The sequence below is a fragment of the Aythya ferina genome (assembly GCF_964211825.1).
Source record: "Aythya ferina genome assembly, chromosome: 2".
NCBI classification, from domain to species: domain Eukaryota; kingdom Metazoa; phylum Chordata; class Aves; order Anseriformes; family Anatidae; genus Aythya; species Aythya ferina.
In genome coordinates this window covers 111186732-111200583 of record NC_140297.1, presented here as the reverse complement: position 1 = coordinate 111200583, position 13852 = coordinate 111186732, and the positions used below count along the sequence as shown (strand labels likewise).

At 37.3% G+C, this 13852-nt stretch overlaps 1 protein-coding gene across 1 annotated transcript in view; it reads left to right on the top strand.

Moving 5' to 3' along the window:
- The window catches only part of ROCK1 (Rho associated coiled-coil containing protein kinase 1), an 85483-nt gene that overhangs the window by 33881 nt on the left and 37750 nt on the right, over positions 1-13852 (top strand). Inside the window, exons 6-12 of the mRNA XM_084507433.1 lie at positions 2292-2376; positions 4224-4368; positions 4666-4804; positions 6070-6161; positions 6391-6550; positions 9250-9316; positions 13318-13406. Of these exons, the coding sequence (XP_084363559.1) occupies positions 2292-2376; positions 4224-4368; positions 4666-4804; positions 6070-6161; positions 6391-6550; positions 9250-9316; positions 13318-13406 (777 nt within the window). The remainder of the gene's footprint in view (positions 1-2291; positions 2377-4223; positions 4369-4665; positions 4805-6069; positions 6162-6390; positions 6551-9249; positions 9317-13317; positions 13407-13852) is intronic.

Here is a 13852-nt window from a genome sequence, read left to right as displayed (position 1 = left end):
AGATTGGAAATAGAGACAGAGCAAAGGGACTTAGGTTTGTTTCATATTACGTACTTGCCCTCAAGTGGATTGTAGTCCCTTGTCAGACAGACTGAGTGTTCTCTTCTGTTGATATCTGAACTTCTGTATGTTTAGCTTTTAACCATATTTACTAGAAGCAGGAGAAGAAATTTTTCAACTGAAAATATACAAACAGCTTGAGAAGGACTTAGTGTATATACCCTCAATTTGTAGTTTGGCCAGAAGATCACTTTTAACACTTAAGTTTTTTTAGAAAAAAAAAGAGTAAAACGAAAAAAAAAACAAAACCACTATTAATCCATTGCTCAAGTAGAATCTATAGCATCATAAATTACGTAGCTACTATGCCACATTTTAGGAATAAATTGTCTGGCTGAACCATTTGTACAGGTGTATTGGCAAGCTTTAGAAAACAGAAATTTGAAGATGCCAACAGCACTGTCAATCTTTTCCTCAAACTCCAGATTACTCTGACAGAAGATTTTTTGGAATTTGTTTTTAACTAGTTAACTCAAATTTGAGGACTGAAAAGAAGCTGATGCAAATATGGGCTCATGACAGAGGACATGGAAAGGCCTGAGGCTGCTGCTTTTGCCTCAGCCTTTCTTTATAAGGTCTGCTTTCAGGTCTCCCAGGTACCTGTGCCTAGTGGCAGGGCTTTGGAGGGTAAAGCATTCATTACTTTAGCAGAGAAAGGTCAAACTGAGCCCCCTGTATGCAAACGGGGCATATGCGAGTCCAAGGCTGGTGGGATACATGGATTGTTGTGAGGAAGGTAGCCAATATCAGGAGATATTGTTCTCTATGACTAGTGAAAGGCTGCAGCAATCAGGAGGTTTCTGTTGACTGGAAGGAAAGAAATGGCCCTGAGAGGGGGACTGCAGGCTGATTATGGAGTAAATTCTCAGGAAACAGTTTCCAAGCACATGGACAAGAAGATGATTGGGAGCAGCCTGCATGGATTTACTTAAGGGTAAAGTGTGCCTGCCCAGCCTGATTGCCTTCTGTGATGAGGGCAAAGCGGTGTATGTTGTTTGCCTTGACTTCAGCAAGGTTTCCAATGTAGCTGGAATGGAAAGATGCCTGCAGTGAAAGAATGAGAGTCAGTGGATGACACTAATTGCAGCAGTGGTTAACTGAGCACTGGCACAGGTTACCCAGGAAGATTGGAGTCTTCCTCCTTGTGAATCGTCAAAAGCTGCCTGGACAACCTGCTTTAAGTATCCCTGCTTAAACAGGGGTGTTGGAGCAGATGACCGGCAGATGTTTGTTCTGTGAATATCCAGTTATTTGTTAGGAAATAAATTTTCACTGTGAGGGTGGTCAAACAATGGAAGAGAGTTGTAGAGGTTATGAAATCCCCATCCTTGGAAAAAATTCAAAACTTGACTGAATTTGACCCTGAGGAACCCGAATGCAACTTTGAAGTTTGAACTGATTTCCTTAGCTGCACTTTGATCAGGCAGTTGGACTAAGAGTATTTCAAAAAAATAAATAAAAGATTCCCAACCAAATCATGGTGTGTACACTGATACATTTCTACTGCACACCCTGAGGTGAGGTAATGCTAGGACTTCATTTCATTGTAGGGACCAGAGTTTTCCATTTGAGGTCCCAGAAATTACTTTCACCTGAAACCATTTTTTTTTTTTAATATATATATGTTGTTTTTTTTTTTTAAACTATGGTTCTGCTACAGTATACTTAGTACCATTAACACTGCTGAACTTTACAGTTACTTCATGAAAACTTTCTGTGAGAGAATCCCTTGTGTGGAAAAGGCCGTACAGCAACACTCCTTTTGGGCCACAGAAAATTATTTATTCGCATGAATATACTTCAAAAAGCAGCATGCATTTATTTCCTGAAATTAGAAGTGATACAAAAAAAAAGTTATATTTTCAAGGCTGGATTTGAGGTGGTTAACTCGCAACCAGAATGGATTTCTTTTGTGTAGCTGTATCCTCGTAGAGAGTGACTTCAGCAAGTTCGTGGTTTTTTATGAAAACTTGAGGTTTGAGGGTAACGTCCAGATTTGGTAAATTTGGTGACTTGAGACTGTTCCCACATCCATTATCATGTTTTTTAATGGTTCAGTTCCACAGTCTGTATGTGGGACGTGATACTATAAGAAGGAAAAAAATTGAGGAAATAGTTGTGCTTTTATGTTGTATTTTCCTTGTCATGTTACATTTGAGAAATAGATGACTTTTGTTTTCCTAAGTTAAACTGACTGATTTACTCTTACACAAATGTTTTTCTGTTTTCAGAGATGTGAAACCTGATAATATGCTGCTAGATAAAGCTGGTCACTTAAAACTAGCAGATTTTGGTACTTGTATGAAGATGAACAAGGTAGACAATTTTTATTTTCTTTTTTTCCCTTTGTGAAAGGAAGGCATATGTAAAAGTGAAAATAAAATACTGAAAAATTTAGCTAGAGAAAAGTGTCCAAGATTCCACTCTTGCCATTACTATTATTTATGCGTCCTATTAAATGACAATGTAGAATGCAAAAATGGCTCTTGAAGTAGGAATTGCATCAACTCTATACTGTTTATTAGGAAGGCTTCCTGAAGTCAAGCCATTGATTATCTTATAGATTCCTCTAGATTATTTCTTTACGTCTTTGACTATCAAAGTCGATGGAAAAAAGTGAGGTATTTAGTTAAGTTCAGTGATGGAAAACACGTCCAAGTTGCTGAATCCTTATATACGTACTAGCATAACCTGACCTATATAAAAGCCAAATCTGAAGGAAACAGGTTAAAAGACTGTCACAGATTTTTTTTTTAATATATCTTGAGGTCATTAAAAAAAAAAAAAAAAGAAATTGTATTTTAAGTACTGTGAAGCATTGTTGTTCCCTGCACAAAATTCTGATTGGTTTGTGCTAGCCTCCACCTCCATACCAGGAAAGCAACCTTAAATGGGTGATACTTTAACAGAGTCTGGGTAATATATACATCACGTTCTCAACCTGTTCCAGGAGCTTTGAATAAATTGCTTTTGGAATAAATCAGCTGCCTTGCCATAAATAAAAGACACCAGTGAAAACCAAGTGCAAGTTACATGTACAAATTCAAATAGTTTCCTTAAGTCACAACTTCCAGTCCACAGTGGAATAGCAGACACATAATTTGGCTTAATGCAGATTCATCTTTGATTTTGCTCTTAAAAATTAGGACTTTTGAAATACAGTTAAGCACGAGGATATTTTTCTATAAGTGCCAAAAAGCAAGTAAAAATATTAGGAAAATTTGCTGTGTATTGGTGTCACAGAAGTAAACTCACGTCAACAACACCTTACGTTGTGTGCTGTACTAAATAAATGAGCTATGTATTGAGGAGCCTAGTCTTGGGTTCCTCTAGCCTTTTGGAAGAGGAAAGTGGCTCTGAGGGAAAGAAACTGCTCATCATAGATAGAAGTTTAATACAGGTGCATTCTGGATTTGCTGCACGTGCAACACTAGATTTGTTCATTAGCTATATTTGTTCCTTAGTTATATGTTGCACAAGTTTTCTACTAATCCATTTCTAGGATTGTTCCAGAAGTTCCCGAACACTAGAAAGGATCAGGTGATTGCCACTTTGGCATTCTTGATGCCATCCCCAACGTGATTGATCTCTTCTGCTAGTTCTTTCTCAGGGGTGTGAGGAACATGAAACGTTCTTCTCATCTATCACACATTTTGAAGTCTATCTGCCTCAAGTTTCAGGGCCTTATCTGCATTGCAGTCTTCCTGGCATTAAGTATATTGTGTTGGAGGAGAAAAACTTAGTTTAGCTGATCCTGTCAGCAAAATCCTTGATTTGCTGGCCTATTTTGAGAGGAGCTTTCCTTGTTTACTCTATATCCTGGCAGTATATAAGACATTTATATTGGCATGAGCAGGAGAAGCTGTGATTACAAGGCTGAGATACAATTCTGGTTACTTCTTATATATTAACAGAGGTTTTTAAGCAACTTCCACTGTGTTAACTTTGACAAATCCAGTGCTTTGCTTTGGCTTTAGTAGTTTAGTAATTAAAAATATTTAAGAAACCATTCAAAAAACAAACAAACAAACAAAAAAAACAACGCCCATCAATTCATGACAGTTGTTGATTTGCTGCTGTTACTAAGGCTTTATGAACTCTTGAAAACAGGTTGCAATTTTGATTCTTATATTTGGGCCTGGCTATTTTCCTTCTCTTTGTAGGAAGGTATGGTACGATGTGATACAGCTGTAGGAACACCAGACTACATCTCTCCCGAAGTATTGAAGTCCCAGGGTGGTGATGGTTACTATGGAAGAGAGTGCGACTGGTGGTCAGTTGGAGTCTTCCTGTATGAGATGCTCGTAGGTGAGTCGTAGGCTCATCAAAATTGACTGCAGTACTCAACTGCACTCTATAAAAAAAAAAATCAGTGTTGTTTGTAACTGTTTTAATTTATTACTTTCTTAACATAACTTTTGGTTTGCTCACTGTGGTATTTGAAAAACGCCTTAAAAATATTCTACTACAGTTCTCAAACGTTTGTCCTTACCTCTTGTTCAATTATTTGCTTACATTTTGTTGCGTGCATAATTCAAATGTTATAAATCAAATCTACAATACTTCTGATCTACTTCTAAATTTTTTGCATTGCTGCTTTTTCAGGTGATACACCTTTTTATGCAGATTCTTTGGTTGGAACATACAGCAAGATTATGAACCATAAGAACTCCCTTACCTTCCCTGATGACAACGATATCTCTAAAGAGGCAAAAAACCTTATTTGTGCCTTTTTAACTGATAGGTGAGATTTCAACCATATTCAAAATGAAAGTGAATCTTCATTAAGAAAATTATGTTGAAAGAGCATGTCTGTGTGTGCGTGTATATCTACATCTATATATATTTTGTGGGGGTTTCTAAACTGCTGAACAGAAGTGGAACTTTGATAGTATTGGCATGAATGCAGCATAACTCCATTCCTGTTTAGGTGCTGCTGTAGGTAAGTGTATGCACTCTGAATGCACTTCTGTTAGCTGAATGTTCTCCTTTATAGGAGTTAGATTTTGTTTGTCTATCAGCTACAAAAATGTGAGAAAGCATTAGCCTCTTGCTTAAAGTATGACAAGGCTGTCTTAAATTTAGTCAGTAACTCTTCAGAACTTCAGTTGCTTAGGGCTTTAAGTCACATTGTCTACTCTGAATCAGTGTTTTGTTTAACCCGAAGCAGTAGATGCTGCAGACTGGACAGGTGGTATTGCCAGGTTAATTTTGTCCAGTCCCAGAACTTGGGAGAGGAGTCAAGTGTTTGCTGCTGTTCTCTGTGGGTGTATCAAGTAGATTGGGGGAAGGGAAATGGTGCTAGGATGAGTGCTTATAAATTTAGTTTGCATGTGAAGTGTTACTCCTAAGTATCAGCTATAACACTAGCTGATACACTGGTATATGTTGTGGAGTGTGAGGGGCATGGATTCCTTGGGGATAAAACTAAAGCGAACTGTGCAGTTTGGGAATGCCCCTAATGCAATCCCAGCTCCTAGTGGGCATTCAGTCCGCAGGATCGGGGTAGAGTCAACCCAAAGAAAGCCTGTATGAAATGTGGGTGTTAGGTTTGTTTCACTTTGGGGGTGTGCTCTAGTTGTACCCACGCTGCTTACTAATCTAAACATAACTTTTGCAACCTTTGCTTGAGATCTGAGGCTACGAAGGTGGAGGGGGGTTGTTGCATTTGCTGAGCTTCATGGGCTTCAAGCAACAGCATGATCTCCTAGTAAGCATAGAATCTAGCTTCTGCTTGACAGCTGCCTAGCCAGTCCATGATGGTGGAAAAAGTAGCAGCAGGAGTTCTTACAGACAAGTGTTAAAACCAGATTGTGTTCTGAAATATACCTGCTGTGCTGCTGTAGTTATTGTCATCTGAGTGCTTTGAGGTGTATCTATTTCATGCCTTAGTTTGACAGTTAGTTTTTTGTTCCTCTTTGTTGTTAGATACTCCTTATGATTTGTCTTTCCTTTGGAATGATTTATGTCATCTTACATACTATACTGAAACCAAAAAATTCTTTACAGGGAAGTGCGACTAGGACGCAATGGAGTAGAAGAAATTAAACGGCACCTTTTCTTCAAAAATGATCAGTGGGCTTGGGAAACTCTCAGAGACAGTAAGTATAATGCTTTTATCAGAGACAGTGATCTGCCTTACTTTACGTATCATGTTAGCAAAAGAACTGCTATATTTCTTTTTAATGAAATTTAAAATTTTAGTTATACTGAAGGATGGAATTAAATCTCTTAGACACCAAAGAGAAATACCCAAAAAACTCTTAGTTGTGTCACTTGAGTTATAAAATAATTACTAGCATATAATTATTCTCCTTTTTTTTTTCCTAGCTGTAGCACCAGTTGTGCCTGACTTAAGCAGTGACATAGACACTAGTAATTTTGATGATCTGGAAGAAGACAAAGGAGAAGAAGAAACATTTCCCATACCGAAAGCATTTGTGGGCAACCAGCTTCCATTTGTAGGATTTACTTACTACAGCAACCGTCGGTATGTACAGACAAAGCAAACTGATGGCATATTCTCTTGTCAAGACTCCTGTTTGACTCTTATGTAAATACAAGCCTGTACAGATTCTTACTTATGAGTCAGAATCCTAATAAATTACGCTTTCTTGACACTTTGATAGCCAGTACTACTAGTCATCAGTACCTTAAAATATTGCACTGATTTTGTGAATGTTTTGCTCTGTATTAAGTATGTTACACAGTGGTGTGGCAGAAATAGGAAGAAAAATCTGTTGTGGTTTCTAGGCAGAGCTGCCTACAGAGCACTGAAGTATCCATATAGTCGTAAACTGGGGATGTGAATGTCACTTTATCTCATTGCAAATCACAGTTTGGGAATTTTATACAAGGATTCCACACTTCACATCACTGTAGGCATGTGATAAATTAAACCTTGTCTTTGCTTCTCTCTGGCTTGCTAGAAATACTCTATTTTCTACTTGCCTGTCACCTGTGATAGATTCTTCTTTTTTTCAAAGTACTCATCAGCTGCAATGAGATTGTGATGCTTTACTGTTTCCACTGTTGCTTAGGAAACTTTAAATGACATCAGTTGAAATTACATTGATTCATACTTTAAGAGTCATTATTACTGTAGGCGCTGTCGATATCTCTATTTACATTCAAAAATCTTTAACTTTTTCTTTGAGAGATACTTTTAATTGTTGTCTATGTCAGTCATGCTTAAAATGATCTAAGTCTTCTGTATCTGACCATGTCAGATAGAGAGATAGAGACCCGTAGTTGTTAGTTTTAATAGTATTTCAGGAAATACTTTAGAAAATATTCAGAAATATTTCAGAAAATAGTAAAGCCTTAAAGGAAATAAATCTGTTACCCATCATTGGATAGAAGAGGAACCGCTTTTCCAAGCCTGTGGTGAAATTATTTCCATCTCTGCAAAGAGTTGGATTTGTTGTTGCTTTCTGCATAGTGAGGAATAAAGGAACTTGCAAGCTTTGCAGACAGTTCGTGTGAGTTCAGTCCAAGAGTCTTACTTATTGTTCTGATTTTAGTCTATAATAAAAAGTCTTAACTTTTGCCTTTCAGGTAGACTTTGGAATGTGTTATCAAGAAGGTGAAGTAGCGTACTGAAGCTTGTTAATAACTGAAATTCTTCTCTCCCCTTTTAATTCTTGGGGTGGGGACAGTATCAGGAATTTAGAGAACTTAGACTGTATTTAGCTGTTGTGGAAGATGTCTACTAAATACTATAATTACTTTATACACTTACTGGAACGAAAATGCTGTTCTAGAACTGATTTTGATCCCATAACACTCTGGTGTGACAGTCTTAAAAAGTCTGAAATGACCATTTGCACCTGCTTAATCTCTAGTCCTAATTGATTCCCTTTTTATGCTGCAATATGTTCAGTTGAGTATTTAGGAAAAGGTTCAAATGTCTTCCATCTCCTTTGATTTTTGTCAGCCTTCAAGTATGCTGTAGAGCTTAAAGCAGTGGGGATATAGGGACATGATATGACTTCCGTCACTAAAGGAAGTCTTACAGTCTTTTAGGATAGGATATTTTCTACAGCTGTAATCTCACTGATTGCAAACTAGAAAAGATGGTGGTTTATTATTGCACTTCACTTACAACACAGATTTTGGAATACTAGCTGAGAACAGTTCACAGCTCTGTGTGACTTCTGTGTTCTCTTCAGGGTTCTGATTTGTTCAGAAATCTTCAGGATTCAGGTTTGTTCCTGCTCTTGTTTTCTCTGGTGCTCTTCCTGCTTCAGTACCACATTTTCTCTGCTCTGTTGCCCTGGTGTGCAAAATATTGTGACTTCTTGTACTTGAGACCAACTCCTTCCTCTGTAGGGAACTGTAACATTTTTCTCTTTGTCACTTGATTGTCTGTAAGCTGTTTAGATTTTTAATTTGACCTCGGCTTTGCAGGGTGTCTTTGGCTTTTATTTTGGGAGGTTTTTGTTCATGTGAAAGGAAAGATGGGATGCATCCATCTTCCTCAGCTCGTGTATTGGAGATTTCTTCCTAACATAATCTGATGGGTTAGGAACCTTTCATGTTTCTCTAGATCAGTTATCAGGCCAAGAACATCACACCAAATACTGAAGGAATTCTCAGGCAGTCACTTTTATTTATTTACATGACTTTTAGAATCATGACAAATAGAAATTTGTGGTATTTTTAGAGAAGTTATGTAAAATAACTCTCGCTTCAGGACAAACTGTGTGTGGAACTCCTGGTAACTTTGGAAGCTACATATACACACACACAATCTCTGCAGAGTTTGCTTCATTTCTACTTGTTTCATAAGTGCCTGAATAAATATTTATGGGATGCAAGCCAATGAGAGTGTTGTAACCATGGAAAGCAAAGATTTTTTTTTAATGGTTATTTAAAAAAAAAAAAATAAAAGTGGTTGTGTTAATACTTGGCAGAAATCCTTTTTTCAAGAGGTCATCTTCTGCAACATACCGCTTTATGTTTGAAGACAATTTTTACAATTAATTGTGTTTATTTCAAATAAATATGCTCAATCTTGAAATGTAAGTATAGAAGTGAAAAATTTGATTGTTGCTATTTGGTTATCCATACTTTGGAGCAAAAAACTGAGGGTGTTATTTTTATCATGATTATGTTTTTTTTTGTTTTTTTTTTTTTCATAACCTTGCCTTTAAACAAATCTTAAAATAACTTTTAATGTTGTTACAGGTATTTATCTGTCTCTGCAGAAAATTCCAATGACAACAGACCAGCCTCCAATGCGGATAAAAGTGTGGTATGTCTCACTGGTTTTCAGTTTTATTGTATCCTAGAAAAGAATCTGTTGCATATACCAGTATAAATTCTCTGAATTTTAAATGTCTCAAACTTTCTTAGTGTTTGAAATATGGGAGATCAGTATATAAAATTAAACTATTTAGTGTGGCTTGCCTATCAAAGTTGTTGAAAAGACTGAATTTCAGTTCTTCCTAAAACATAAGTTTTCACAAATTGGAATAAAATAGCTGAAACTGCACACTCTTCTTGTGAAACAGGATTCATGGTTTTTATCTTCATAAATATCTAAGAGTTTGTGCAATGTTTTCAGAGTGCCATATCTATCCCAGGTGTACGCTGGCATTGTGGTGATGATCAATTCTAGCCCCGAGTGTGATAGGAAGGAAGCCTTGGCTTTTCAGCAGCCCACTGTTTCATTGCTGAAGCTGGAGCTAAGATTTCTCAGTTTTTCTGTGAGCCAAGTGGGAGGTGGCAGACAATATGACAGTGTGGGATTATTTTGTTTAATTTCTATTTTTTCCAAATAAAATAACCTTAGGTATTCTGCTCCTTCCCAAGGGTGCCCCATAACCTTTTGGGATTCAGGGCACTGAGAAGCTGCATTTGTATAACAATTTACCTAAAAAACTCACAGGAAAGTTCAGAAGCTCTTTCAGTTACTGCTTCCTAAGCATCTTGGCAATCTGGTTACCAGGAAGATAAGCCAATATGTTAGAAACAAGGTGTGCTTGGATTCTGTGCAAGTGCAGGTGTAAATTAGGATAATTTCCTTAGACTGCTTTGACATTTTTCAAATAGGCTTTCCTTCCAGTAGAAAACACAGTCAAAATAATAATGAACTCTAAAAGAAGTCTTTAGCTTTGATTGATTTACTTTGTTAGTATCTTGTTCTGTTATGTTTTCCATTTAGAGTCGAAGAGAAGCAGATGTTGATGCATGTTCCTTTTTCTCTTAAACTCATAATATAAATGTTTTAGTGGTGTATGGTATTACCCAAGGAAAACTTGTAAAGGACAGGGGAACTACTTAGGTATTTATTGGGCTAACTGAATTTATTAAGCACTGAATTATTTTGATTTATTTATGTAACTTGATGTCCTCCATAAATTTTGTTTTCTTCATCAGTACATGGCTGTTGGTATGGCAAAATGAAAAACAGAGCTAGGTTTGGAAATATTTGCAAATATTTAAAGCTACTTGCTGGCCTTTAGTTGACTTTGAAGATAGCTGTTAAATAGACTTGGCAGAATTAGGGGGATACCTGGCATGGCACCTGCACGTGGTTAAAGAACCCTACAGCCCTGTCAGTGTTGCTAGGGGTGTTTGAATGTCTTGTGATTTTTAACAGTATGGGGAGGGGAAACCGTGGAAGGATATGGGTAATAGGTTTAAATGAATGTGAAGTCTTTATTACAGGGTATTTTTATCTCCCAGTTTTTCTCAGCTGTTTTTCCTTTCATTACATGCTGCAATGAAAACGGTAATGTTGACACATGGTTAGCAAATTAATTAGTTCTGGAAATATAACACAATGTTATCTACTCTGTCTGTATTTTGGCATGTTACTGAGGCTCTCTTGGGTGGGACTGTGTGCCAGAAATTTCAAAGAAATTCATTGGGTTTTGCAAGAGTGTAAAACTTCACAGAACTAGACCTTGAAGTTGGAGAAAAATGGAATTCAATGGCCTTTAACTGAATATCAGGCCTCTCTGTAGATATTATTTTCTTTGACTAGTGCTACCCTAAAGTACTCTGAGCAGTTCAGATGTTGAGGAGGAGGTGAACAAATTCTTCTGAACTGGGTCTTCAGGTTTTTTCGTTGTTCAGGGTGCAGAACCAGATGCAAAATGCTTTGGTTTAACAACAGCAAGAAAAAAAGTATGGCAGCTTCAGAGGGATTTTGCTTGGCTTCTACGCTGCAGTTAGACCCAAACATGCAGGAATGCTTTTTTTCTGTGTTAACTGTGACTCAGGATTTTCCAAAGATATTGTTTAGGTTATTGATACCCGATTGTGCAAAACTTCTCTGGAGGCCCGTGGTCTTGCATCAATGTCATTTGACTGCTCAGCAAGCTGAGGTAGGCCCCTAGGGGTCCAGCACTATAAAAATATTGAGAGGGAGAGAAAGAAGCAGGAGGAAGCAATGGAGGTCCGAACCAGTAGGATCCAGTGCAGGGACACTTCAGTTGCCAGATGTCTTCTTAGACCTGTTCCTCATCCATCCCATTTAATTCCTTTATGCAGTCTGTCTGGAAGGGGCTGTAAAATGAGTAACCAGGAAATGGAAGAGCAATTATGTTGAAACTTCTTGATCCTTATTTTTGTGCATCACATGTGATCCCTTTTTGCTCAAGTGAGAGCTAGCCTTTAAATAGCCGTGCTTCGTTTCTCAGTGGTTTGTACCAATGGGATAAATGTGTTGTGTACTTGCTGTCCTTCCCTTTTCCTTGGTGTTTACTTTAGTAGCAGTCTCTCTGTGGTTTTTGACTACAACCGTTGTCTCTTCCAAGCGGTGTTATGTTGTGTGTTACACCAGTAATGAATGCAAGTGCTGAGAAGTCTTTGTTCCAGTATTTCCTTGTTCTTCCAAGGCATTCTGGGGGGTAGTGTTAAATACTTAAAGTAAGGAATAGTAAATATATAAAATTTATTGTTAGTCCCCAGTTGCTATGTCTGTGTTCTTCCTCTGCAAACATGAGAGCAACTCAAGAGTGTGGAAGAAAGGAAAAGGAAGAAATGAGAAAGGATCTCTGGTTCTTGGGAGCACCACGATGCTGCTTGGAACTGGAAGGAGTAAAGTTTGGAAGTTTGAAAGGTTTCCCACCTAATATGGATAAAGCATGCTATAACATGTCTCCAGACTGAAATCCTAGTTTAGGACTGAACACAGGATAGTCCTTTCTGAGACCACTTACTGTTGCTATCGAGAAAGAATGAAGACGAGCATAAGTTCTCCTCTACGTGATCACTTTTAGGTCTTGTAAATGTACTTTATGGGGGAAAAAAGAGGAAGAGGTGGACATAGGAGGAACTGTTCTGTTGCTCCTTTTCCTGGGATGATTGTGCAAAATGAGTCAGGCAATTGTCAGAGTTTTTGAAGTTAGAACAAGGAACAAGACAACAAAGTGTCAGAAGCACTTGCATATATTGCTTTGAAGAGAATCTAGGTTAGGACTGTAATTCTCCTCTGTGCTCTTCTAAGGATGCTGAGGGAAATGTGGGAAAGCTAAATAAGGCTGCAGTCCTTACCAGATCAGTGGAGAAGTTTTAGAAGAGTGAATCAGCACGGGCTTGACTTAATGAGCTTCCTCAAAGTTGATACTATCTTGTTGTTTACTGAGGATTTTGCTGTTGTTGGAGTGAAACTACTGTGCACAGGCATCCAGTAGAAGGTGGATATTTTGAGACTGCATGGAAAGAATGAACTTGTGAATTTATCTTGCTGGCAAACAGTAAATGCCATATAGTACCATTCTGTATTAACATCTGGAGCCTGTTACTCCTTTCAAACCTTAGTACAGTGCTAGCTGTAAGAATTCGCCCTGACTAAATAGAGGTTAAGAGCATTTTCCCCTGCTGCTAATAACTGACACACCTGATTCTGCTTCCTGAACTGAGAACTTGAAGATGCTTTGTAAAATGTATTTGATAGCTAGAAAAAGAGCACTATTAAGGCTAATAAAATGCTTCTTTATAATTTGCAGTAATACCTCTTGTCTAATTCTGGAAATACTTAAAAACCTAGCCTAGCCCCATGAATTTTGACAGAACTATGCACAACCTTAACATTTTATCTGTGCAAATGATATAACTGTGTAATAGTAAGTTCTTTCTTGTAACTAACTTGCTTTTTAGGGGAGGCGATTCAGCTAAAAATACAGTGCTTAGATAGAAGTAGGCTGTGATACAACATAAGTAGCACTGAATATTCTGGAATACTTTTTTTTGAAGTTCATCAATTTAATGCGTGTTCTTTCATGTACGAATATATATTTAAAGCTGGAAAATATGCAGAAAATGATCTATGAGTTGGAAGAACAACTACATAATGAAATGCAGTTGAAAGATGAAATGGAGCAAAAGTGCAGGTGAGACTTTGAACTTTAATTGTTTATATAATTTAAATAAGTCTAACACTTGAGTTCTGTATTACTGCTTTAGGGATTACCAGAATAACATTAAGAATTGTGCTATACTTCTCCAAAGGAGCTCCAGGCAGAGGTTTAAATCATTCAAATATTGTTTTAAAGCGGTTTTCTTGAATATAGCATTAAGGAAATCCTTTGTTTTCAGTACCATCCATGTAATGCTTTTTCTGAACACTTGCGTATTTAAGTTTACCTGGTATCTCTGAATTTAGATTTTTTTAATGGGCCGAGGTATGCATTTGTAAGGTTGAACTTTGAGAAATGTAAAATACTGTATACACTGCATATACTGGACTATTAAAATTGACTCTCTGGTTTCTAAATATATGGTAATTGTTACAGGACCTCATTTATTTTCCTTCCTGTGGCTGATCAATAAAAACAAT